At 43.8% G+C, this 27,533-nt stretch overlaps 1 protein-coding gene across 1 annotated transcript in view; it reads left to right on the top strand.

Annotated features, from left to right (window-relative positions):
- The window catches only part of SYN2 (synapsin II), a 185,400-nt gene extending 158,648 nt beyond the window's left edge, over positions 1 to 26,752 (top strand). The window contains exons 6-13 of the mRNA XM_037050762.1: positions 1,879 to 1,941; positions 2,350 to 2,492; positions 5,961 to 6,035; positions 6,510 to 6,612; positions 7,928 to 8,077; positions 18,705 to 18,765; positions 22,773 to 23,016; positions 25,843 to 26,752. Coding sequence (XP_036906657.1) covers positions 1,879 to 1,941; positions 2,350 to 2,492; positions 5,961 to 6,035; positions 6,510 to 6,612; positions 7,928 to 8,077; positions 18,705 to 18,765; positions 22,773 to 23,016; positions 25,843 to 25,978 — 975 coding nt within the window. The 3' untranslated portion in view covers positions 25,979 to 26,752. The remainder of the gene's footprint in view (positions 1 to 1,878; positions 1,942 to 2,349; positions 2,493 to 5,960; positions 6,036 to 6,509; positions 6,613 to 7,927; positions 8,078 to 18,704; positions 18,766 to 22,772; positions 23,017 to 25,842) is intronic.
- The last annotated feature ends 781 nt before the right edge of the window (positions 26,753 to 27,533 follow it).

A 27,533-nucleotide genomic window follows, 5' to 3' on the forward strand; every position in this document is an offset into this window, starting at 1 on the left:
GACTTCTTTCAGCTGCAGGAAGTGTTTTCAATGCCCTATTTAGAAGGCTCCAAAGCAACAGTAAACAGTAATGGAAAAAGAGAAAGTTGGGGTATGTGTGTGTTTGTGTGTGTCTTGGCTCCGTTGGCTGGAGGGTAGGGGGAAGTAGGGAGAGATGTCAGAAAGCAGCTTTGGAAACCCTTTTGCATACCCAGAGCCTCAGACTGCAAATGGCTGAGGACAGTACTTTGGGTGCAGACTCAAAACACAGAGTATCCCTAGAACAAACCTGGGACCTCAAGACCCTCTTCAGATCCTAGGCTATACCGACTCATGTTGCTACTCACTTGAGAGATTATGTCTTATAAAGAATGGGGCAAAAATGTGTTTACAGTTGTGAGTACATGAAGCACAATTTACTCTTGTATTATTTTCCATGTGAACAACTGTAAACCTACTTTTGCCCCACCTTGTTTATAACAAGGTCACACAACTTAGAAAACGAAGAAGCAGAGCACTGGACTAGTGTAGTGAGTCTGGGGCCTTGCCCACTCTGCCAGAACATAGTGCTAGACTGGAAAGTAGGAGTCTGGGTTCTGATTCTACGCTAGGCAGCTTTGCTTCCTTTACCTGCCTAGGCCTCACCTTTTTCTTCGTAAAATAGGGTTGAACTACATGATTTCCAAGGCCCCTTGAAGCTCTGAGCCAACCTCAGCTTGCCTTAGCCAGGAATACTGAAATCTTCAGGTTAGACACTCCCAGTACCTGGTCTACAGGATTTCCATGGGAATCTGACTTTTCTTCAGTCAACATTATTTCCTTCAAAAGTCATCTTTTCATTTTAATGTGTCCGTGATGTTTGAAAAGAAGGACAGATGTTTGAAAGAGAGCTGAGTCTCACTGAGGAAGATGAGATTTGGTGTCCAAATTGGTTCTTCATACAAAGTGTGAGTGTATGAAGAGTCTAATACAGAGTCTGGTGTGTTATTGGATGGAATCTCAAAAAGCATCCAATCCAGTTTCTTCATCAGCAAATGGACTGAAGCTCAGTAAGGTAAAGTGACTTGTAGAAAGTCAGTGGCAGAAAGGACTAGAATGCAAGTCTCCTGACGTCTAGCCTCATGTTCCTTCTTCCACTGTACCAAATTACTTCTTTCACTATTTTGTAACAACTTACATTCCTATTTTTGGAAGGTAATTCCTTTAAGTTTTTAATTATTCATCTATTAAAATACAGCTACCTCAAGGCAGACTTTACTCTTTTAAGGATCTTTTTCAAATGATAAACATGTTGAATTTTTATGTTAGCTCTATTCCAAACCCTAAGCTGGACAGAAATAGGCTTTAGCATACTAAGCTGTTTGTTGATTGAGCTTGAGGTATTGGTGAGCAATGAAGAGACTGATGGCGGGAGAAAAGACAGGTTCAATATATGAAAACTGGATGTTTGAGGGGGGGAGATACTAAGGTTTGTGACAAAAGGGTCATTACAATTCCAAAGATGTATTCCTTTTGTAATTATGGTTTACTAGGGTATAATTTACATACAGTAAAATTGACCCTTTCAAAGATGCATTTTTTCAAATTATTTTTGGCTAAGGTCCAGTCCTGTCCAGGATTTGTCTAATGCAAAAAAAGGTCGAAACAATGAGTTTTAAAGATGTAGAAAGTACCAAGTAGGAGAACGGAGTTCCCTTCTAGATCTGCCACTAGCATGCTCTGACCTTGGGCAAGTCACCGTCACTCTACAGGCCTCAGAGTTTTAATTTATAAAGCACATAGATTGGGCTAGTTCTTTAAAGGGCTCTTCCAAGGGTGTTCCCAAGAAAAATATTTGTAACATTCTACAGAGAGACAGACACACTCTGACCAATTCTTTTGTTTCTTTTCTGCTTTCAGCTGACCCTGCCCACGTTCCCCGTGGTGGTGAAGATTGGCCATGCTCACTCAGGCATGGGCAAGGTAAGGCTGGGGGCCTGATGTGCTTTGGGATTGAGGCCAAGAAGGGCAATTTTCAGAGTCTGGTTGTGGACTTTTCTTCTCCCTGCCCCCACCCCATTGTTGAGAAATTCTTTCTAAGGAGAAGGGGATTTGGCCTCTCTGAAGACATGAGTGTTATCCAAAAAGGCCTTTTTCAACAAGCAGAGTGCAGGCCACCTGCTTGGTTCTCTGGGCCTTTTGCAGTAAGCATGGCTCCAGAGTCTAGGAAGGGAAGCTAGAGGGGAGGAGTTTCCTAGGGAGATGTGATACCCAGGCTTGCATATGGATGGGAAACATCTTGACGGGTGTGGAGTCCCCGGGTTTTTGTGACTCTCAGTGTGTGTATATGTATGTCTCCTTTCCTCCCTCTCTACCTTTCCCCAACATTAGGTCAAAGTGGAAAACCACTACGATTTCCAGGACATTGCTAGTGTGGTGGCCCTCACCCAAACCTATGCCACAGCAGAGCCATTCATTGACGCTAAGTATGACATCCGGGTCCAGAAGATAGGCAACAACTACAAGGCTTACATGTGAGTGGGGGTGGGTTCCCAGCAGGTACTCTTCACTTTCTCCCCAGCCCAATGGAGAATCCTTGAGCCTCCAGGTAGCAACCAGCTCTCAGTTTAATTTCATCTGGCCCACAGAGAGAACAGAATGAGGGTGCCATTCAAATCAGGGAGTCTTAGCCTGGGATCCTTTCCAGTCAGAGGAGGGGTCCATGAACTAAAATGAGAAATAAAATTAATATTTATTTTTATTAGTCTTTAAGTGAAATATGGTGTTCTCCTCAGTTCTGACCAAAGGCAACAGATGGTAGTAGCAGCAGCAGCATGAATGACTGTGTCACTAAAGATAATCACAGAAATTTGTGTATTCTTATACAGTTGTGGCAGATGTCTCTGAATACCAAGTACTGTTACCACTACTAAAGGATCATGGTAATTATTAGACCTGCCAGTACATTTATCCCTGTGAACACATTTGTTATTTATAAAGAAACATTTTTATTAATCATAGATTTGTTTAATATTTTATTAACTTTATTTGATAATTATTTTAAATAATTGAGTTTCTTGTTATCTTGTGTTCTTTACTGTATACATTTACACATCTTATATATTTTATACATTGAAAGGAAAGGAATCCATATGCTTCACCAGACTGCCAGAGCACAGAAAAAGTTAAAACACTCCTGATGAAAATATATAGCTTTAAAAATACTACAGAGCATTAAATGCCTAGTGGTTATAAGAATAGATTATTTCTCCATATAATTGTGTTCATTTGCCAGAATGGAAAGTTAAAGGTTTCCTCTGTTAGAATGTAGATAAAAACTTAAAAAATTAAAATTAAAAAATAAAGAATTAAGAAAAAGAAAAGATTTCAAGACTTCCCAATCTTCTGTAATATACATAAGAATGCAATGGTTATAATTCCAGTTTTGGAAATACTGACCTACTTTTAGAAAAAATTTAGGTTGTGCATGTGTATTAACAACAAATAGAACATTATAATACATGAATTTGATCTTTGCCACTCAGGACTTCAGCAGACTTCAAGGTTGAGCAGCTTTCCTTTTCTTTACCCATCCTTTCCATGTTTCTTCCTTCTTTCCTTTTTAGTCCTACTCCCCACCCCTGGAGTTAGTAAGGAGCCCTTTCCCTGTACTCACTTCTCATATCTATAGTTTAATCCTTTTCATACATATGATCTGTTTCCCTTTCTTCTGAGGAGACATGATAGCATCATCTCTGTAGGCCCACTGCTTTGTGCAGTAATAGGCGTGTAGTAAGCACCCAGTAAGTATTCAGGGAACAATTCTTACAGAGAATTGAGGCATATAATTTTTTTTACCTTTATTGTTAGATTCCTACTTTTTAAAAGTTTATAATTTATAGTCTTTCTGCTTCAGAAAGGAATTTAGGGTTGCTTTAAAATTATTCACAATATAAGACAAGATAATTTAAAAGACCGTTATAAAAACTATCTAAAATAATCAGAAAAAAATAAATAAATATGTTCAGGCACCTAGGAAAGCAAATTTCCTATCCTTGAATATTAAAATACCCTAAATAAACACAAGGTTTACGACAATGAAGCAGGAGTGTTTTGATCCTTAAAAGGGGGACATGCCACATTTTTAAGGCCTAGGGTTTCCAAAAGCGATTGAAATAAAGCATAAGAGAATCCCCAACTATAAAGTGAGGGCAAGAATACCAGCCTGCTCACACAAGGGGGCTTGCAATGAAAGAACCTTGGAAAGCAGTCAGTAATGTATTACCACATCAGTCAACTCACTACACCTCAGGGCTCTGAAAAACTAGCTGTACTAGGTTTCCCAGCATCTGAAATCAGATATCTAGGGAGGGTGCTCCAGGAAACTGCTGAAAGGAGACTAGCACATCAATTTCCAGTCAGTAGCGAGTGATAAGGATTCTGTCACTGGTGGGAGCAGGGCTTTTCTGTCCCCGAGGGCATCTCCACCTTCTTCCTTGTGTCTCGGTGAAGATTAATAATTAAAAAAGACATACTTTTGCTATTTTACAGCTTATTGAAAATTCTGAGCAACCTGTGTTTACAAAGGGATAAGGGAGGCTCAGTCAGGTGAAGGTCACTCAAGGTCACCCAGTCAAGAACAAATGCAAAACCAGAAACCGGGTTATCTGCCTCCTATGTAACCCAAGACTAGTTGACTCTAACACATGTTCATGGGTGGAGGGTGCAGAGGTTATAGTGGAGGTTATAGGTTGGTAATTTGATTCCATCGGCTCCATTTGATGGGTGAAGCAACTTAAACCTGAAGAGGTTAACTGTCTTGTCCAGGGTCACATTGCTAATGCTATAGGCCCTCAGAAACCAATTGTTGAATAAATAAGTGAGCAAGAATAGAAGCCATTGGGATATAGTCTCAAGAACTCTGAGGGTGTTCCCAGGATCAATAGAATTCAGTTTGTATATACAGTAGTTCCCCCTTATCTGTGGGTGTCAGAAACCTTGAATAGTATCAACCTGTATATAAACTATGTTTTTCCTGTACCTACATATTTATAGTAAAGTCTAATTTATAAATTAGGCACAGTAAAATATTAACAATAAGTATAACAAAATAGAGCAATTGTAATAATATACTCTAATAAAAATTATGTGAATATGATGTCTCTCTCTTAAAATATTATATGTACCTACCCTTCTTATGATGATGTAAGATAATAAAATGCCTGTGCGATAAGATGAAGTGAGGTGAATGAGACATTAGTAAGTAAAATAAGAGTTCCTTGAACAAAAGCACTCTGATACCACAACAGTGGACCTGATAACCAAGACAGCTATTAAGTGAATAATGGGTAGGGGAGCGTATGCAGTGTGGATACTTGGACAAAGAGGTGATCTACATCCTGAGTGGGACAGAGCACTAGATTTTATCATGCTACTCAGAACAGTGCACAATTTAAAACTTAAGATATGTTTATTTCTGGAATTTTTCATTCAATATTTTCAGACTTTAGTTGACCACAGGTAACAGAAACCATGGAAAATGAAAACCATAGATCATGGGGACTATTGTACAAAGTCAGCCCAGAAACTAAGTGGATAGGCTGCTGGGAATATAAAACAACACATACCCTCAAGTGGTTTACAGGCTTGTGGACAGAAGACATGAAATAACTAAAGTAAAAGGTAGATGTAGGATTATAAATGAGATACAGGCAAAGTCCTATTGGGGTTCTTAGGAGAGTAAGCACTTATCTGGTTGAAAGATCAGAACAGCTCCATGGAGCCAGAGCAGTGGGTTGGACTCTTGCAGAGAGGAGGAGAGCATTTTAGGCTGGGTTTGGCAGAGGCAACCAGGCGCTAGGCTCAGCAGGCAGGACCCTGGGTTCTTTGTGGGCGAAGCAGATGAGCAAAGCAATTTTGAGCTAAAATTCTGGAAAGTTTCATGCCTTCCTCTTGCTGGTGTGGCTTACCACCTTTCCTATCTTGGTGGGACCTTGTTGTAGGAGGACATCCATCTCAGGGAACTGGAAGACTAACACTGGTTCTGCAATGCTGGAGCAGATTGCCATGTCAGACAGGTGAGTGAAAAAAGGAGTCCAGTTCCTAGGCCAGCCAGGGTGAGCCTTCCATAGATATAGAAGCGTAAGAATTGAGTCCTGCCCAAAGGAAGCCTCTAATCAGACAGGAGAGATAACAACACCAAGGCCCAAGCAGTCAGTTAGCACGATCAGGTAGGACTGGGTTATGTGCTAAATTATGGAGATAAAGACTAAACATACCACAGAAGTTTTAAGAAAGGAGTAGTTATTGTGGGCTGCAGTAGCTGAGGAAAGGCCACCTAGAGTTGCTAAGACCTGCTCTGTGCCTAGAAAGACAAGTAGGATCTGGAGAGCAAAGCTGGAGGGCACTAAAGATGTGCTTATGGGAATAGAAGGAGGGCACACAGGGGAGGGGTGATAGTAGGGGCCAAGGCAGCAAGGAGAGTGTGACCAGGAAGTAGACTCGATGTGAGCTATTGCCCCATCTTCAGGATACCTTCCCATCTCCTCCAGGTACAAGCTGTGGGTAGACACCTGCTCTGAGATGTTTGGTGGCCTGGACATCTGCGCAGTCAAAGCTGTACATGGCAAAGATGGAAAAGACTACATTTTTGAGGTAAGTCTGGCCCAAGGAATGTCTCCATAAGAGACAACTCCCAAGGCTGGAGGACAAGTTCTTGGCTTGCTAACTATGTGGGCGGTCCATACTACATTTGGGTTAGATTCTTCTGGGTCATGGAAAGGCTCCCAGGACATGACCAGTGAATGTACATAGCGAAACACCTCCACCAGTGGGGATCTCTTGTTTCCAACTAGCTAGGCTAACCCACCCTAGGAGTAAGAGTTATCTGATCTGGGTTCCTGGGATCCTTGCCAGATGTTATTCCTCTGGGAAGACTAGTGTTTTTACCATTCTTAGTCTCAGAAAGAATCATTTAATCTGATCTACATACTTTGCAGGTGAGAAAACTGAGGTCTCATGCCCTGAACTTGAGCCCAAGGCCACAGAGTGAATTATTGTCCCAACCTAGGCTAGTACTCAGGTCTCCTGGATATAGATTTGTAGAATTTCAGTGACCCTCGGAGAAAACTGTACTCAAACACAACTTTGCTGACTTTCTTTTTTTGTATTAAAGGGAAAGTCAGTGGCAGTATGAATCCTTTGCATACATTTCTGCCCAGTCTTCCTGTGAGTGGGAAAGGCTCCTTACCAGGAGTTGGTGGTATTTCAGAGGATTAGTGTGAGGAGTCCAAAGTGGGCATCAGAATCTCCTCTGGTGTGCTTGACATGTAGTGTTCTGGTCACACCTCCCCTCTCTGTGTGGGCCTCAGTTTTGTCATCCATAAATGAGAGTTGGAATACAGAATCTGTGATCCCGGGCAGGCAGGTACTTCCTAAAGTGGGAAAACATTGATCTGGACCTTGAGGTATAGAAAGAATCAGAATTGGGGCAAAAAGGGAAGTCATCCCAGGTCATGAGCAAAGGCAGAGATCTAGTTATTTAATGGTTAGAGTATGTGTGGAGACACAGATTGTGTGGGTAAAAAGTCAGATGAAAACTGCCTGCTCCTAACCAGACAGTTAAGGGAATGGCCTTCGGGTATTTCTGGTTCTCCCTGCAAACGTCTGAGACCTGGGTCTATACTTTATCCTGATCTCCAGCTCTCTCCACTATCTTCAGTAATCAATCTTTTGACCTCACCGGGTACTGGCCTAGGTGAAGGTTGGGGGAAGGCCAACAACAAAGGTTTGAAGAAAAAGAGGACGAAGGTCCCCCTTTTGCAAAGGAACATGCTTTCAGCTGAAGAGAAGAACACCAATTTCATCCCCAGCCTCTCTCTGCTGGCTTAAATCATTCTTATGCTGAAAGACTATACCAAGCCTTTCATGTCTCCAGACCCTTTCGTAACTGAGCCATGTCTTCCACCAGGTCATGGACTGCAGTATGCCACTGATTGGGGAACACCAGGTAGAAGACAAACAACTCATCACCGAACTAGTCATCAGCAAGATGAACCAGCTCCTGTCCAGGACCCCTGTCCTGTCTCCTCAGAGACCCTTAACCACCCAGCAGCCACAGGTAAACAGCTAGAAAGAGACACAGGAGAATGAAGAACCATTCCAAAGCCCACTGATCTAAACTGTGGTGGTTCTAGGATGGAACAGATGTCAGATACCTACAGGCCTGGGTGGGATATATGGAGTCCTTTTCTTCTTCCTTTCTTTCCCTTCCCTCCTTTCTTCAGGTCTAGTAGAAAATCCACCTTGAAGTTTTTATGGAGCCTAAGGCCCTGTGGCTCTAGAATGGACCAAAGAGAGGCAAGCACCCTGGGCCCGAGGGTCTTTAGTCTCATCTAGGAGATATGTCACTTTTCAAAAATATCCCCAAACTCTTCGCTCCACTGAACTTTTGTATAATGAAGTGGTAAGAACTCTCAGTCCAAGAACTGAGTCCTAGAGTAGCTCTTCCCCTAGTTGGGTGACTTCAAGGGGAAATTACTACCCTTTTGAGGTAAGATTGAAGTTTTATCATTTGTAAATGAAAATCTCTCAGAATCTTTCAAAATTTTATGTCAAATGATTAGAGAGGTAAGATAGTGCCAGCCAGGGAAGGTCACCTGAGCTTTGGTGTTCAGGGTTTTTATTGGGGTTTCATTTCATAGGCACTGACTTAACAATCACCTGGTTGAACTCAGTCTCTAACTGCCCCCTTCCTGGAGGTCAGACTAATACATGTGGCCGGGAATTATCTCATTGTCATAGATGATCAGGTGTTGTCTGAGGGGCCCCCACTATGAATATCAAAGACTCTCCCATCACTCAAGAAATTCTAAGAGTTTATAGGTTATCTCTCAGGAATGGGGGACAAAGTCCAAATCTCTCCTGGGGCAAAGCCAAATTCTTTATTACATACATAATTAAGTTATTCAGCAAGTGTTTCTCAAATGCTTTCAGGCCCTTGTGGGCTAAGGCCCTGCCTCATTCATCTGTGTTTCTGCTGACTAGCCCAGGGCTTGCCTAAAGTTTATGCTTAAAATTAGTTAATAGACTTAGGGTGATAGCGATGAATGAGATACATTTTCTATCCAAGAGTCATTCACAGAGGTTGTCACCATTTGTTGATGGTGTCTTCTTTTATCCTCTGTTAGTTTCTTCCTGAACCTCGTGCCTTGACTCCAGGCCACCCAAAAGTCAGGTGACGCCCAATGATGTGCCACACTTGATAAAACACTGAGACTTGAGCTTGAAGTCATGACTGTACTGGTCATATTTCCACCTCCCATTTCTCCCTCATAGTAGCACCTTTCCATTGCTCACATTTCAGTCATCATGGATGGCTCCAGGCCATGAAGCTGTGAGACTATATTGCCTTCGTATTCCCACAACACATCTTCCAACTTACCTGCATCTTTACCCACATGATTTTTCCCAAGCAGTGCATATAGGCCCCTACCTGCCTCTTTACCCTCATACCATCCCAGCCCTTGCTCATTGTGCCCTTTCCATACTGGTAAGGACCTTTGTGTTAGCTGTGTCTTCTCCCTGAAATGCTCTTCCCTTGTTTTTGCATGGCTGGGCCCTTCATGACAGTATAACTGAAATTTCCTTAAACATCCAATTCAAAGTTGCCACCTGGTCAGTGACTACTATCCTCCCTTTTTTAATTTTCTTCATAACACTTGCCATCAGCTAGGATCATAGTCATCTGTTTCTTTGTCTTTCACTAGAATGTAAGCTCCTTAAGAGCAGAGACTTGTTTATAGCTGTATCTCTAGGGCCTGGCAGAGTAGCTAGCACCTAGTAGCCATTGGATACATCGTGGATATACTAAGGTGAGGGGGAGGGTAGAAGTGGTCTGTCCAGGTGCAGTCAGTGATTTGTAGTAAAGTTAAACAATAATGAAACTAAGTCAGTCTGCTTTTTATTATCACCATGTGATAGTGATTCTATTCAAATGACTGTGATGAAAACCTCCCCTACCCACACTCATCTCCCCCTTCCCTTGATATGACATTGCAATGCATATTTATTGAATGAGTTTCCAGTTGGAATAAATGTGTTTAACAGCCCTAGCAGCATATTGGAGTTGGTGTTAAGGTTCTAAGAATTATTTTGGTAGTATGCAAATGAAAGGGATGTAAACAAAAGGCCATTGCCTGAGCCCCAACAGGGACTTTGCATGACAAACGGAGCCCTTAGGTGCTGTCACAAACTCCTGTGTCATCCCACACAGCCAAGCCCCCTTGCTGGCCTCTTGGTTCTGTGGCTCTGGCAGCTTAGGCTGGAAGAGTATCTGGCCTGAGTCACAAGCCCTAATAGCTGCTTGTTGCTCAGTATTCTAGATCAAGATACGACAGACATAACTAGCCATTTGTCTACCTTTCTCTCTCTCTATCCTTGCCTGCAGTTTCTGAGCTTTCATTTCTTTAATTCTAGAAGAGTACCTAAAGGACGCTGGGGGGGAGGTGAGGGAGAGGTGAGTGGAAGGCACATCTTACCGTGTTGTCAGCCAGCCCCATAGCCTAGGATGGATTACTCATAAAAACTAAAGTCATAGGAGTGGGTCCAGGCTAGCTGCTATGCCCAGTTTGAAGGAATAGGGGCAGGTGTGTAAGAGGCACTGGCTGTGTCTCTGAAAGCAGGGAGGTAAGTGGCAAAGCCTTATCTAGCTGGTGACAGCTTAGCTTCAGCCTGGCTGGACTGCTAGTTTTAGGGAGACAGTTCTTAAGGTGGTAGTGACACCTGGTGGCCAGTGATGGCCAAAGCTTCCAGTCCATATGCCTACAGGACCTCCTCCCTGTAGGCCCTGCTCTCCATCTGCCCTCACATTCACTGACCCTTGGGGCCTGTGGTCAGGATCTGAGCTAGGCCTTACATCCTGAGGCCCTGGAGAGGTGTGGGGTTCTCCTGATGCTCCCAGGAACCAGAGAGAGAACTTCAGGTGGACAGGGTTTTCAGGTCATGCCCATAGAGGTGGCATCCTAGTACTCTCCTTCATGTAGCTCTTCTCCCATTTTGCATTACACTGCTCCCACTCTTTATTTTCCTGCAAAATTTCTAGGTCCAAAGGCCTGGGTAGCTTAATGCAGGGACTTTTGACACCAATGAGCTTTCTATTTGGTGTGTGTGTTAAACCCATGAGGAGTGATTCTAAGACCCAGCCCTTGGAAGCATTAATACATATGTGGTGCCCAGGAGGAAGACAAGCTCCTTCCCCTATCCTGAGCCAATCGGACCACACCTGCAGTGTTTTCAGTCTGAGGGTCATAGATACCAAGGACAAATTCTAACTCTAACTGGAATGTACTCAAAGGAGAGAAAACCAGGAAGTTGAGGCATTTGGCAAATGTCTTTTATAAGAGTTGAAAGAGCTGCAGTTGAATAGCAATAGTCTTAAGGAGTCCATGATTTAATATCTTTAGCTCTTTGATAGCTGTCATAGGAGAGAACTGGTACCAAAACGCAAACCTACCTACTGGAAAGTAGGAGTAAACTCTATAACACTGAGAGAGGAAATTGCTGCTCTGGGAAATAGTGTATGACTGCCACATCCTTGATGTTCAAGCAGGGGCAGGATGAGCCACTTGTCAGGGATATTGTAAAAGGGTGGACTAGGGGCTAGGGCTGTTGGAACAGGTAACTTTTAGTCTCCTTTCAGATCTGAGATGCTGTGATACAGGCTATGTGCTATCCACAGACTTTGGAATAGCAGCAATGAGAGTTCAGAATTGAAGTGTGAGGCCTCATAACCTATGGTCTCTGATACATTCTACTGGTATATTCTACCAGTCCTTTTCACTAGCTCTCTTGTCTGAAGAGATACTGAAAATGTTTTCAGTCACATCTTTCCAGCCAGAAAAGCTTGAAAAGATAAGGTTTCTTGAGTGTAAAAAGACCAAGACTGAGAAGGTGGTTTTATTGTAGTCTAAAGGGCCACCCAATTAGGGAGGGGACACAATTCAGATCCCAAACATGGGACTAAGAGAGCTTCACTTAGCTTAGAAGAAGTAAGTTGAGGACAGATGAAGGGCCTTCCTGCTTCCCACAGCAGGACTGGTTTTAGAGAGTTTGTTCCCCAGTGAGTATAAACTGAAAATGTGAGCAGATTTGAGGCAGGTTCAGATAACGTCACTAGTGGCTAGATCCCTTAACAGACTATTAAGAGAAACCATCTATTTTGGAGCTGTTGTAACATTTTAAGGACATATTTAATCACTTGAAGCTGACATTCTGACCTTGGGTGACTTGGCTTTCAGTGCTCCCATAGGTCTTGTGGACTGCCCACATGGGACATTTCTTGTATCTGTAGGAAATCACTGATTATGGGAGAGCCCAAACTGAGAGATGAGCTCTGCCCTCAGAACAGCAATTTCCCTCACAGAAGAAAGAGGAGGAGGTCAACCTTCCTTTCAGAGGAAGGAAGATGGGCATTGGTGACTGCAGAGGTGATCTCAGAAAGATCTTAAGGTGCCTGAAAACATGCTGTTCCCCTTGCTCTGACTGAACCTACAACCTCTTGACCGCATTCCTTCCTGCTGCCTCATTCCCCCTAGGGTCCGAGACCAGGGGAACAGGGCCTGGGGGAGTTGATCAGAATAGTTCTGTGGTGTGTCCAAGCAAGGAGCTTGGCCTGGCCTCTTTCCTGGGGCCAGACCCTGAGACCCTTTCCTAATTTCCTGTCTCAGATATGCTGAGCAAGGCCTTCCTCCTTGGTGGGGGCCGCTGGACTCAGGCCAACAGCTCTCAAGAGTTGAGTCACTTAATGTCTTTCCTTCCTCAGCTTTCCATCCTGCTGGGACCTCAGATAGGAGCTCTCATCTCCCAGCTTTTCTGCCACAGGATGACAAATTAAAGGTGCCTTTGACAAAAACCTACAAGTCTTCATCACGGGTTTCTCTATCAGACTAATGATTTCATTTTCAGTCTCTTCTGAGACTAATATTTACTGTTTCTGAAATGACTTTTCTGTATCTTCAGAGACCTTGCTGGAAGCAATTGGTGATACATACTGAACTACTATGTACCAGGTGACAGGAAGCCACCCAACAATATCCTCTCCACTGATGCATGAAATCCTACCACTAGAGATTCATTCCTTTGGATTGATATTATTATTTAAATAATAGTGATGATACTCACTTTATATCATTACTTTGCCTGGTACTTTACAGTTTACAAAGCACAGCCATTATTTTGAGCCACTCACCATAGGTGAGATGCTTCAGGCCAGTATTTCTATCTCTGTTTTACTGATCAGCAGAGGTAATGCAAATGATTTGTCCAAGGTCATACAGCTTACTAGCAGGAATGCTGGATCTTCCGGTTTCCAGCTCTACAATACTGTACCCTTTTGATGCTTCTACCAGAGCACAGGGAATAGTAAGAATGGATAGAGCTGGGCCTTTTGACCCTGTGTAAGGAAAACCCTTGCTGTCCTGACAACAAAGTGCCAAATCTGCCAACCTGAAGGAGTCTTTGAGTTTCACCAGCTTTCTCATGTATTCTTCCTGGCTTCTCTCATCACTAAAGCCCCGTAGATTCAGCTTAGTAGGATACCAGCTCATTCACCTTTTGATGGAGTGCAGCAGCATATTCTCCTTGCCAAGCACCTCAAAGCCTATGCCTGCTCAGCCCCCAGCAGACCTGGGATCTTTCTGGGCCCAAGACTCTGCAGCTATTAAGGGCCTGTCTCATTTCCCAAACACCTAAAGAACTGAAAAATTCATGAAAGAATTAGTGGAAGCCCAGAGCCAGAAGAGCCTATAGAAGTCATCTGCCTGCAATTAATTACATAGCATCTTCAACCAGAGATTGTCCAGGTCCTGCTTAAATACCTCTTAATACCAGAAGGCTCACTACTACCCAAGCCAACCTTTGATCTTATTTAGACCTTGTACATTTGTCTAAGTCAGTCCTAAGTGCTTTCATACTTACCTCATTTAATTTTTCTCATCAGCCTATTTGGGAAACTGAGACTCAGAGATTAAGTAACACCAAAGTCATAACAGAGAAGATGTCATTTCCACATTTCTCCATCCTGTTTGCTCCATGTATCCATTTTATTCTACCCAAACCCCCTTAAAAGAGGTAGGTACCCAGAACTGGTCGCAGTGCTCTTTTTTGAGTCTTATCAGCCAAAAGAGCCATGGACCTGTGATCTCCCCTTTTTGAGACATTGGTCTACCTCCAGTTGCATCATATCTCTGGCAGCAGCATTACAAACTGATACCCACTGAGCCCAGGGTTATTGGAGTTTTTTTATGCTGTTATTGCCCCTTCTTTTTTGTGTGCAGCTGGGCACAAGTGTTGGACTTCATGTTCTCACCTGTCTAAGTCAGCCCAACTTCCTGAGGGAAACTGCAGCTCAGTCTGGCCATGAGTTTCTGCTATGGGCTGGCTATAGGCCAAACTTTGGCAGTGACGCCAGAGTGGCCAGACTGCTGTGGAATTTGGCATCCCACACAGCTCTTGGTTACTGGAGACAGATCTCATGGTAGCCAGATCCCATGGGGAATGAAGCCCTCAGCCCCAGCAGATGGATGGCTTGTGGGCGGAGCCTCTAGTGTCTGGGCCTGGCAAGCGATAGCCCTAGGGGACTCTCCTTTCACCTCCTGTTGCCCCTGGGAAGTCTTCAGTCCATAACCTCAGTGGAGCTGAGGAAAGGAGAAGCTCCCTAGGCGCCAGACAGGGGTAGCCAAGGCATATTCCCAGGCTCTAGCCCAAAGGACTACCTCTGGGGGCTTCCCTTGAAGCTTTTAGAAGGGAACTTTTAGTCTCAGTTCATTTTTGAGTATCATATTTGTATACTTCTGTGCCTGGGAAGAGCTGAGGCCAGGCTTCACAGTGTTATTCCTACCATGGTCAGTTCACCCTATAAGTGTCTGAACTTCTCCCATTGCAGCTTTACATAAGGGATTTTAAAGGGTTTCCTGGAATCATAGATTCTCAGGGTTCGAAGGAACTGTGGTGTTCTTCTACTCTATCTCATAATGAAAAAATATTCTCAGCAGTATCTTTGTCAAGTAATTCTGTGGCTTCTACACGAATATGCCCATTTCCCAAGACAGTTGCACTATTTTTACTATAGAAAGTTTTCCCAATAAGTGAAAGTCTACCCTTCTCGAACTACTATCCATTGGCCTTGGTGCTGCCCTTGTACTCTATGATTTCTCATAACTGTCTCTGAAAATAACAATTCTTTGGGAGGAGAACATCTTAAAATGTTTTCCACCAATGTACAAGGTGATTCATTGGCAGCCATCAGTGGCGCAGAGCAAAGAGCCCTGGGGGAGGGGACTGGCAAGAGCCAGTCTAGTGGTTCCACAAAGTATGTGTATTTTGCTGTCCTTTATCTGAATATCCCTCTTGGGCAATGGCTTGTCAAGTTACCTAGAGGAGTCTATAACATTACAACAGAATAAAGTTCTTTGACGCCCAAGAATGGGAGCACATTGCAGGGGATATTCCATTATTGGAGTGAGACCTAGGAAACAGTGGAGCTTCCAAGGAAGAGGCCTCGTCAGTATTACCATCCTATCATCTGGTGTAAGTATTTTATTTAGAACCTACTGGGACCAGGTAATTATAGATGTCTAGATAGATAGAGAATCAATCTCACTTTATATCTCAAAAACCTTTTGAAGAAAGGCAGGTGCAGAGGAGCAAAATGACTTGCCCAAGGTCACAAAGCTAGTAATTGACAGGTTTAGATTTTACCCACGGTTTGCCTAACCCAAAAACCAGGTAAAAAAGGCAACCTCGTCTCCTGTGTTCTCATTTTTAAACACTCTATCCTGGCCGCTGACTTCTCATCCAGTTGGCAGCCAGGTTAAAATAAAGATTACAATGGGAAAGAACTGCTGTGCCTGAAGTGTCCCAAACTTGGCTGGGTTAGACAGTCTTGATGGAAGCAATAACAGCTTCTTTGAGGGTTACTTGGACTTTACCTTCCTTCTGTGCCTGATACAGGTACCTGAAGCAGGACTCAAATTTAATTCTTTAACCTGAGCATTTTCAGAGCTGCTCACTAGAGTTGAGACCAAATAAAATATGGTTGAACATATAGGATATAACAACATTTTTCTCTTAAAAGACTTATATGCTGCTCCATTTGGGATTTTCATTGTAGTTGTTGTTGTGTGTTCGTGTATATAACAAGCATTTACTCAAGACCTCTTACATGCTTGTCCCTGTGCCTGGCAGTGTTGGTAAAATGATGATAGTCTGGAATATTCCAAAATATTTCCAATTCTACTTTAACATTTTAGTAAATAACTCCCATATCAAGCCAAATATCTCAATTTTTCTTTGGAAAACAATTTGATAGGAGATTTAATAGGAATTCATGAGAAGATGAAGACACATAGTCCATGCCCTCAAGGATATGACATTCTTCTTAGAAGCATCATCCTAGTCTTTAGGATAACAAGACAGCACTGCAAATGCCCTCCTCAGTAGTATGAGTCTCCTTAGTGCTATTGCTGGATTTCAGAGAGAAGATGACAATCAAAAGGGGCAGTCAGAAGGGGGGATTTTATGCATGGTGTAGAACTTCACATAGATCTAAGGGTGTGTTGGATTGGACTGGTAGAAAAGGAGATAATGTATTTGTGGAGGGTATTTACCATAAACTATGAAATGGCCTAGACTAGAGAATAAACAGTTAGGTGTCAGGCCTGGTAGGAGCAGGTATATTTAGGACATGAGGGGGAGAGAAGGCCACAAAGGTTAATTCCAAGCATGGTGAAATAAGTTCCTGATGTTTGCCTGAACAATGTGGATGTTATTCTGTAAGCAATGAGAAGAAAGGGTGAGCATTAGACTTTCAGGGCTCACTTCCTGGTTTCATTAGCCACCACTGTATGACCCTTGACAAATTACCTGACTTAAGTATGCCTCAGTTTCCTTATTGAAAATTAAGAATTTTGATAATAGTATCCACCTGATAGGACTGTTGTGAAGTTTAAGATAAATACAGCACAGAAGTGTCTACCATGTTACGAAGCACATATATAGTGTTAGCTATTAATTATTTAGACTGTTAAATTGACGAATTTAGGACAGGAGTTTAGAAGGATGATAAGTAGCCATCAAGAGGATATGTTGGAGAGAGAAGAGACTAGAGAATGAGAAGACTATTCTAGTGTTCTAAGCTAAAGAAGTGGTATAGGCCTGATGAGCTTTGGTCAAGAAAAGATGGTGAACCTTAGATGCCAAGAGGAAAACAGTGATAGGTCTTGATAGCTGACTGGATGGAGTGGTTCTCTAGATGCCCTGTTCAGTATGGGTATTTATTTCAGTGCCAGGACTCAGACCAAGCCTTGTAGATCCCATGAAAGTGCCCAGAAGAAAGAGAAAGAAGTGTTGGTGTTCTTGCTGTGATGTGTGAGAGACTGGAGCTGTAAATATAAAGCAGACCCTCTGATGTGGTGACGTTGACATTTCAAAGGTTCCCTGACTCCTTCTATCGGAAATCCTCTTCGTAAAACAGTTTTAGGCAATGCTGTTATTAAAAGACCATGGTACTAGAAAGAGCAACACTTATGCTCTCTTGGTAGTAGAGCTGAAAATGGACCTCAATAGGCAGGACAGAAGATGAATGGCCAGAATCAGAGCTCTATGGGAAATGGGGAACAGGAGGAGAAACAGTTTCAATGTGGCAGTAGGGCTGGGGGTGGGCATGTCACAAGGGTTGAGGAGCACTGAAAGAGGAAGAGGGAAAGTGCTGAAGACATACTCTCAGCCCATTTCACAGCCTTGCCTCAAAAGCTCCCTCTTTGACATCACCATCGGCACACTTGGCAGCCCTTAGGCTTTATAAGGCATTTCCCCTGTGCTGAATTCAAGCTCCAAATGCTCACTGCCTTTTTAATGTAAGTGTTAGACAAACTAAAGTCACATGCATCTTTGATCCTGTCAGGGCATAATCAGAATCACAGCTGGGAGGAGAGGAAGCATGGGAGTGGAGCCATGTTGTTGGGTAAAATGTAATGATGCTGTTTGAGAGGGATAACAGCTTGGCCTTGAGTACTTTTACAAACATTAACATCATATTCCTTCCCTCTGGGTAAGAAGGGTTCTGGGAAACAAACAACTGTCCCCTCCTTCAATTCTCTCCCTGTGGGAGTTCTAGCCAGCCCAAAGAGTGGCTCTGATCCCTGAGTCAGCTCCAGAGCTGATCCCACCCAGCAGTTAACTCCACACAAGAAGTGAGCCAAGTCCAGGCTAGTCACCTGATGCTGAGCCCCTCCCACCCTTCTTCCAGCCTCTCCACCACTCTAGTCCCTGGAGTCACTAAAAGACCAGCCTGCTCTTTAGAGTTTGGTGTTGATCCTTCCCTTTTCTTCGGGAAACCGGGCCAGTGAATATGAGGGGGAGCTGGACATCAGGCAGTTCACATAGAAGAAACCAGATGCTGATGGAAGACTCAAAGCTTCTTATAAGTCTAAAAGGGAGTGAAGTGAAAATGGGGGTTGAAGTGGTCTCAGACACTGTGTATTAGATTGATTTAAGACCCGGGTTACCTACATCTGTGACCCAGCCACAGCCAGAGGCTGAAAAAAATTTTGAGGCATTTCTGGAACAGCAGCAACCTCTAGGCCAGATCCCACTGGATCCCACTGCAGCCATACTACAGAGCCACAGGGCTTCTCTTTAGAATCTGCTTGGAGTTTTGTTTTTATCTCTTTTGCATTTTTGTCTTGCAGAGTGGAACACTTAAGGATCCGGACTCAAGCAAGACCCCACCTCAGCGGCCAGCCCCCCAAGGTTGTTTACAGTATATTCTCGACTGTAATGGCATTGCAGTAGGGCCAAAGCAAGTCCAAGCTTCTTAAAGTGATTGGTAGTTAATTTTTCAAAGCAGAAAATTTAAGCCAAAAACAAATAAGCAAGGACAGCGGGGAGGGGAACAACAGACCCTCCCACTGGTGCAGTTTCTGCGTTCTTTCAATGCTGATTGGACTATGTTTTTCCTATGCAGTGTCAGCTCCTCTGTCTGGTTGTTTACCTGTTCCTGTTCGTGCTTGTAATGCTCACTTATGTTTCTCTGTATAACTTGTGATTCCAGGGCTGTTTGTCCACAGTGTACAAAAGAATTGTGCCTCTCCCAAGTGCAGTGTGACTCTATCTTCTGGGTGGTTTGATAGTATTTTTTAAAGTATTACATAAAAGGTGGGGTGAAATAGGACCAGGGGGTGGACAGGGGAGAAACAAAGACCACAAAAGTAAAACCCAGCTTCTCTCCTTATCCCCCCAACCCCACACAGGATTAGAGTAAACCACCCCTGAACCTCTGCTTAATCTCCATGAATGTGCTTGGGATCTTCAATGAACTGTGCTTTTTGCTTTCTTTCTGCATGACTAGAATAACTAGATAGAAGTTTAAGAGATTTTCAAGGTCTAATTTTCATAGCTTCATCTGTTGAATCTGAAGCCATCCACCTTTTTCTCCATTTGCTAAAATTTGGTGCAGTTTCAGTATATGTGAGTAGGCTGGCTATGCCTGTGTGTTTTTAGTGATGATATGAAATGTAAAGAACAAGCTATTTTCAGGAATGTGTTTTGTATTTTACATCCCAGTATACCCTTTGTTTTAATTCTTAACTAATTAGCTATGAGATTAGACAAAAAAAATGGGGCCGCTGATGTGCAATATCAAAGTGAACTTGTATTTTCTGTGTTGATCTGTCGCCTAAGTTGTTTCTTCTTTGTTGCTGTTTCTGAATTGGCCATGTGTGTGCTTCTGTAGAACTGAGGCTGCTTTGTATTCCCCAAAGCTTGACCTATGTACAGAGATGATTCTTTAGCAATTTTGGACGTAGACTGCAGGGAGCTACTGAAAGTCTGGGAAGGACTCGGCCGTTCTACTCTTGGCCTCTCCTGAGGCATCGTAACACGAGACCAAATTTTAAATGTCCCAATTCACTTGAGTGAGTACACTGCCTACAGAACTCTGAGGTGGACTCCTGCTTTAAATTTTAGCTGTTACGAGAGCCCTCCAGAGTCCAAAGAATAAAGAGCTTTATCTTTCCTGGGAAGAACTGTGTCAGATATTACCGTGTGTGTGTTTGGGGCAAAGGTTGCACAGCTGTGGCTCTTGAAGAACCCTCACCAGTTTGTTCTCTTTCCTCCGACACACAGTTCCTCGGCGGCCATGAGGCAGTTAATTAAACCAGGCTTCCGGTCTAGTGCCTCATCTTGCCATCTCCTGGCCAGGCTGGGAACGGGCACCAAGTGGCCTCCTCTAGCACCACGGTTTGTGGAAGTTCGTGCCAGCAGTTTGCTTTTTAGAAGGAGTGCTTCTGGCTCTACTTTTACATTCCCTCTCACTTCTATACTGACATGTCACCATTCGGGATTACTAGGTTTGAGGAATAACTAGTGTTGACAGTATGTAACATGATTTATGTGTTAAGGGGCACTGCCCTGGTTTCTCCTTTGGTTGCTGGTAAATTCTGAGGCTAATTCTGAGGGAAATGCACTAAGTGTGAATGAATGTTCTTGTCTGTGATCCCTTCCTAGGTGATAATGGTAGTCAATTTGCTGTAAATAGATACATATATGCATCTACACACTTCCAGGTGGGTTGCATAAGAATCAGGTCCTTACATGCCTCCCAGTCTGATCAAATGATAGAAAAGAATAAAGCAACATTTCTCAGAATGGAGGAATACATTTATTTATATTTTTGTCCAAGTGGTGAGCTGATGGTGGTGTTGCTTCTCTGCATGTTCTCAGTATGAACATCCAGGTGCTTTTCATGTGACATTTGTGAACCACAAATACAAAGTTGCCATTTGAATTCAGTCAGGCTCTAGGGTGGTATCAATCATGTCTCTCAGGATGGGGAGAAACTGCCAAACACAAGTAGACAGCTTAACCTGACTGTCATGTGCCCTCAGGCAGCATGCTAAGGGACAATTCTGGCCTGGGGAACATCTACATCACAGTATAGGATTGCCATTCAGGTATTTTGTACCCATTTCTTTTCTGATGTTGTCTCCTTTTTTTGTACTGATCCAGCTGGGAGAACCTCAGCCAGTGCTGGAAGTGTGATTGAAGTACCTCTCTTTTGTGACTCTCTTGTACAGCTTAATGTGCAATAAAGGAAAAGTTATATCTGTCTTCAGTGTTAAGTTGTAAACTTTCTGGCTTTTCAAGCATATTTGTACAAGTGGGAAAGCTCTCAGGTTTCTGGTACAAGATGCTAAGCTATCAATGTGTAGTACTTTACAAGAAAATGCTAATACAAATGATACCAAACTTTGGAAGAGGCAAAAACTGGTTAATATGAAATAATCTGCTAGTCTGTCATCTTTGCTAGTTATCTAATTTGAACCTGGAACTTCTTAAACATGCAAAATTTCATTTATTTATTCACTTATGTGTAATTAATTCTTGTATTAATTGATCATTGAGGATAAAGTGGAGTTCATGTCATGTTGTCTGGAAACAGGCTGACATTCACAGGTGCACAGTGTATAGACATAGAATTCTGACTCTGCAGAGGGTATAGATGTTCTGGTCATTCTAGAAAACTAAGTTACAACACAACTTTTAGCTTCTGTTAAGTTTCTATAAGCCCTCTCCTTCCAGTAGGCCCATGGATGTGGACTCTAAGATTAAGACTGAGAAATTTTCTTCCAGGGAAATTATGCATCATTTCCACTAGTCCGTTGTGCTGATGGGGGCATCTGTTGAATTCTGAGTATAGTAATCCACTTCAGCAAAATCAGAGCTGTTAGTACCACACTTACTGCTTATCTGTCTGCAGAGAAAGGGTGGCCCTTTTTCTTTCCAGGCCACCAGATGGTTTTCTATCTCATGCTGGGAGAATGGTATCATGGCCCCCTTAGGGGACAGACGGGAGTCTTCTTTGTCAGGTGGTACCCACAACATCTCCAGGAAAAAATGGGGCTTGGATTTCTGGAGAATTTTACCACATTTATCTGAAAGGTACTGGAGCCCCTAAGGATGATAGTAAGAGGCAAAAGAGTGCCTAGAAACAAAAGATTTATCATAGTCATGGGAATGAGCTAATGCTAAAATGAAGCCCTGGTAGGGTGAGGTGTGGAAATCAATACATGGAGGCTCAGAGCAGGATGAAGGCCAGTTTCATAAAAACAATGTAAGTCAGTGATCATCGATGACCATAACGCACAGAATGTTTTGGAGAATGTTCTCATCTAGTATCCTCTTTGAAACACTACGATCTTTCCCAAACTAGGCCGGCCTTTTTCTTTTTTCTTTTTAACAGTTTTATGATTGGAAACACAGAAGCACAGAGAAGTTTGCTGATTTGCTGAAGGAGTCACTGCTAGACTATGTCTTGGGTTTTCTGATTCCCAGACCAGTGCTCTTTCCACTGCCCTGTACTGTGTCTGCTGTGTGGAACTTGAGACCTCCTAGTATAGTATGGGGCAAGTTGGCATTACCTAAGGAACCTCTGGGGAAGAGGGGTGAGGTCTCTCCGGTCTGGGAGGTCTTCCGTAGAGAGCTCACCTCTGGTTGAAGCCACTCATCCCATGGTTTCTTCCCTGTCCCCCCAACTTCTGCTGTGACTGAGGTGCTGTGTCTCTGAGGAGAACCAAGTGGTGGCAATGTATGAGGGTAACCAGGGACTAGCTCTGGAGCCCTTCAGAGCCTCAGGTGGCTCCTTGTAATAGAGCTAATCCTTTCAGTAATTAACTAACCACACCCTTTGAGACCTAGATTCTAACAAGGAAACCCTTTGATATGGTTAAATTATGAAGTTTTTCTTGTACTGAACCTAGGGGGTCCTGGGCAACCCCAAGGAAAGCAACCCCCAGCCAAGGTGCTGCCTCCACGTCGGCTCCCCCATGGACCATCAGTGCCACCTTCCTCCTCTTCCTCCTCTTCCTCCTCCTCCTCGACTCCTCAGCTGCTGGGCGGCCCCACCACCCACGGAGATGCACCCTCCAGCAGCAGCTCCCTGGCAGAGGCCCAGCCACCCCTGGCTGCTGCACCACAGAAGCCCCAGCCTCACCCACAGCTCAAGTAAGAGACAACTCAGCAGCTCCTTGCCCTCCCCTCTTCCTGCCCTTCCTTGCAGGCTTGGGGCTCCAGGGGTGCTAGAAAGCACCTTCAATCTGGCCTCTCCCTCCTCCTCCACAGATATTTTTGTGGGTTTTTTTGGGGGTTTGGTTTTGGGGTTTTTTTGGGGGGGTGGCTGGGTGCCTGTTTAGAGTTGATTGGGAAGGATAGGAAAAAGGGAAGTGAAAGTCTAAGGTCTAGCTAGTAGCTCAGACCCTCCCTTTTCTTCCTGGGGAGTGGCAATAAGGCAGTTACTACCCATTTTCCTATTCTTGTATTAGCTTAGGGTGTTTTTTTTTAAATCCCATCTCCTACTCTTTTTTTTCATTTTCTTTCTTTCTTTCTTTCTTTCTTTCTTTCTTTCTTTCTTTCTTTCTTTCTTTCTTTCTGTGTGTGTGTCCCTCTCTCTAAAAATTTTTGTTAAATCCTCTTTGCTGCCTCTGACTCACAGTTTAGGGTGTGCAATCAGCAGGGCTGCCCAGAAGGAAAAGGGGAAGTAGTTAAATCCATTTCAACTTTTTACCTTCAGCTTTGTCTGAAGGAGGTCAGTTTCTGGTGCAGTCATCAGAAAAGGGCCCAGATAGAGACCCTGAGGAGCTCTATGCCTCTTTCCCGAGAGTAACTCCAGAAGCCCCCACTACACTGTCCTGCTTCAGAGGAAGAACCGAGGACCCCTGGAAAATAGTACAGCTGTGCTTGAGAGGAACTGCACCTGGATGTGGGTGGTGGTTGGTCCCACCCTCTCCCCCAGAACTGGCGATGCCTCTTTTCGATTTCTCCAAACAGTTCTCTGTCCTCACTATCAGCACAGACAGCTATAGCCTTGGGGGAACAATAGAGATCCATCAGTGCTTCTCAGGGTAAAGTGATGGGAATCTTTAGAGAGAGAGAGAAGGGAGCTTAGAATTTTGGAGTTCAAGTCAGCCACTTAGAGATTGCTTAGCAGTTGCATAGATGGGAAAACACGGCTCAGAGAGATTCAATTAATTTTCTTTTGTAAAGCCCCTCTGCTAATTAGTGGCATAGCCAGGATTAGGACTCAGGTGGTCCAGATGACGCTTTCTCTGGGTCTTCCAGTCCTTCGTGACAGGAGAGTATCACCAATTCCCCAGCTCTGGCCACTGGCACATTTCATATCTCACATACCCGATAACCTCTCCTCACCCCAGTTTTTCTCTGTATGCTGACTTTTTAATCTCTCCTACCTTCTCATTAGCCAACTTTGGCCCCAGTTTGAGGGCAGATCTTGAGGTTGTCACTGCCACTGGGCTGAAGTGGTTGAATACAGCCAGCCTTTTGGTGAAGGAGTCTTATACCTGGTACCCTCAGCCTGTGCGAGCAGAGGAGTCCATGCCTCACAGAGGCCAGCTTGTTGGGACTCTTCCCCAGCCCTAATGAAAGGCAGTTCACAGTCACTGCAAGAAGAGAAAAACTGCTCACACTTCTGTAGAATGACATTTCTGGAGCTTCACCCTGAATTTAGGGGAGGCTTGGGAGTTTTAAGACACAGGGAGAAGAGTTCTGGAACCAGAAACCAGCAGGAAAGAGACATGGTCAAGGGAGAAAAGACAGACCAGTGGAGATACCCTACCTCATGTCCTCTGTAGTGCTGGGCTGAGCCTCCCCTCCACCTTCTTGCCTTCACAGTTTTTCTCTTTGAATCACTGATCTCTAGGGATAAATCAGTTCCTAAAATGTGTGTGGTACAGGTTTGTTGGTTTGTTTTTTTTTTTTTTCATTAGAACACTGCCTGAGTTGTCCCTCAGTATCTATGGCCGGGATTGGTTTCAGGACCCCCTGCAGATACTCAACTCCTCAGATATTCAAGTTGTTTATATAAAATGGCATACTTTTTGCATGTAATCTATATTTGCATATAGGCTACAGTAGGGCATGCTTACATATCTTCATTCACATGGCTTCAGCATAGTGCTCAGCTTATGGCAAATTCAAGTTTGGTTCTTAGAACTTTTTAGGATTGTTTTTGAAATATGTTTGATCTGTGGTTGGTTGAATCCGTGGATGTGGAGGGCCGTCTGTGTCTCTTGCCCCTGGACACCCAAAGCCATGCAGACCTCATATTAGGGCTTCTCTGAGGAAGGCTGCACAGGGTGATTATGTCCATTTTAATAAAAGGTAAATTGAGCATTAGAGTCCATACCAAGCTAAAAGGTTCTTTTAGAATCAAAGAAAAAAGCAGAATATAAAAAGCTCTGCATAATTTTACTAAACCTCTACATTAATGCAAGTAAGAAACCAAATACCAGAGAAGCACATGGCTTGCCTAAGGTCAAGAATAAACGACTGGCAGAATCAAGACTTTGGCCCAAATCTTCTGATGCTGTCTCCACTACTTGACAGTTCATGGAAAAGAGAATGCAAGAATCCACAGTCCCCTAGTTGCTACATTTCATCAGAGGGGAAGGGTGAGTCCTAGATTAGTACTCACCAAGCCGGGGCCTCTGAAACAGCCTGCTGGCCCTTGAGCATTAAATAAAAGAAACATCCTTTGAGTAACCCCCTCTTCCTCTTTCCCTTTTCTTCTCTCCTTTTTCTCCTTCCTCTCTCCCTCACTGCCCCCATCCTTTTCTGTTTTAGCAGCACTGAAGGTGAAGAAAATAGCACAGGAGCTTCCTAGGGTCCTGGTAGCACAGCCACTGCTGGCTTTCTGTCAACGCGGTCTCCCTTGGGTGGGAGTGGGGTTCCAGTTGTGTATCCTCATGTCATCGTCCTTTCTTACCTTTCTGGGAACACCACCCTCTCACATTCTCTCTGGTTTTTATCTTCAAGCAAGTCGCAGTCCCTGACAAATGCCTTCAGCTTCTCTGAGTCCTCCTTCTTCCGGTCTTCAGCCAATGAGGATGAAGCCAAAGCAGAGACCATCAGGAGCTTGAGGAAGTCCTTTGCCAGCCTCTTTTCAGATTAGCTCTCCAGACACACGTGGGCACCCGGCCCAACTGGGAAAGGCATCTGAGACATTTGCCAACAACAGTCAGCCACGTTTGGTGGTGATGTCCCATGACTTTGACTCGTGTGGCCCCTTCCTCTGCTCCATTGTGCTAAGTGATGTGCAGCTCAGAAAGGACCATGTGATGGTCGCAGGGCAAGAGCCTAACCAGCAAGGAGCTCCTGAAATAAGAGAGGATAGAGCTGCTTTCCTGTAGTTATGAGAGTTTCCTCCGAGGTCATTGTTTGCTCCGAGTTTAGTGGCCTTATTGTAACAGCGCCATCATGTCTTATTCTTCCTTGTGAAACCTGGATTTTCCTCATTGAGGACTCCTGGTAGTTTAACCTAGTTCAGATGCAGTGCTAAGCATGCCCCTGCTTCAGTCAGTGCTGCCTATTTGAGGAGTATATACTTACCCCAAAATACTCTCAGTAGTATACACACCTGGATCCCTTGTCAGTCACACCTGTTTAGCTGTTGAAAACACACCTTGCCCAGCACATGAGATTCCTCAACTGCTATCATGGTGAAGCACCTTTAGTCTACCAATACTGAAGAGAACATGGATCTGCAGTTTTCCCCTTTTCCCTCCTCTGGAGTGTGGCTCTTATGTGCGTGCTGCAGTGGTCTTGAGCTCTGAAGCTGCACGGTAGAGAATGCATGAAACTGTAACAGCAGTATACCAAGTTCTGTGTTCATCTCAAAATAAATGTTCAGACCTTTGTGTAATAAAAGCAACAGCATTAACCAGCATTTGATTCAGCCACGGGGTCTCCCCCAAGCTCCCATTTTGACTGAGAGAATGTATGTTAGCCATGTGTGTATTTGTGAATGCAGGGAAGGGGAAAGTCTAGGAGGGTGAAGCTGTTTGTCATTATGTGTGTGGATGTGTTTATGTGTGTGTGATTGTGGGTATACAAGTATTTCCCAGTGGATGAAAGTATGGCTGCCCTTTAGATGCCACTTATGCTGGACTTCCTGATACTTCCCCAGTGAATCCGTTTCCTTCAGGACAGCTGTACTTCCTCCAGTAACTCAGCATTTCTACCAATTTTACTGAATATAGCAACTTTCTAGTAAGCATAGCACCCTCGCTCCCATAGCAGCCAAGTTAGACCTACTTGTCTGGGACATCAAGCTCCTCAGCTGAAGCCCACATGGTGGTGCCAATGAGGCTGGACTGACCTTCCCTGGTAAATGAAATCCCACGAGCCCCAGGCATCCTGAAGAGGCCTGTGTTGGACGGTGGGCTCTGGGGGATTTCACTCTGGCTTCTTCATGTCTCTGGTATTCAAAGAGTATGTTCTCCCAAACTACAAATGCTATGAGGATAAATGTCACATCTGCACTGATAAAAAATCAGTATATTATCATTTTATGGTGAATAAGTTCCTACACAACATTCATTCTACCAACTCAACAAAACACTCATCCAAATGCCATTTTCTTGCTAGCTGTCCTTACAATGCCACTATTTTGCTAACCTTCCCTCACAGTAGATGCTAAGAGGTCGAAGAATGAATTTCTCCAGTGC

This window comes from Sturnira hondurensis, unplaced genomic scaffold (assembly GCF_014824575.4).
Source record: "Sturnira hondurensis isolate 20B ecotype Veracruz unplaced genomic scaffold, ASM1482457v3 Scaffold0000867, whole genome shotgun sequence".
Taxonomy (NCBI): Eukaryota; Metazoa; Chordata; class Mammalia; order Chiroptera; family Phyllostomidae; genus Sturnira; species Sturnira hondurensis.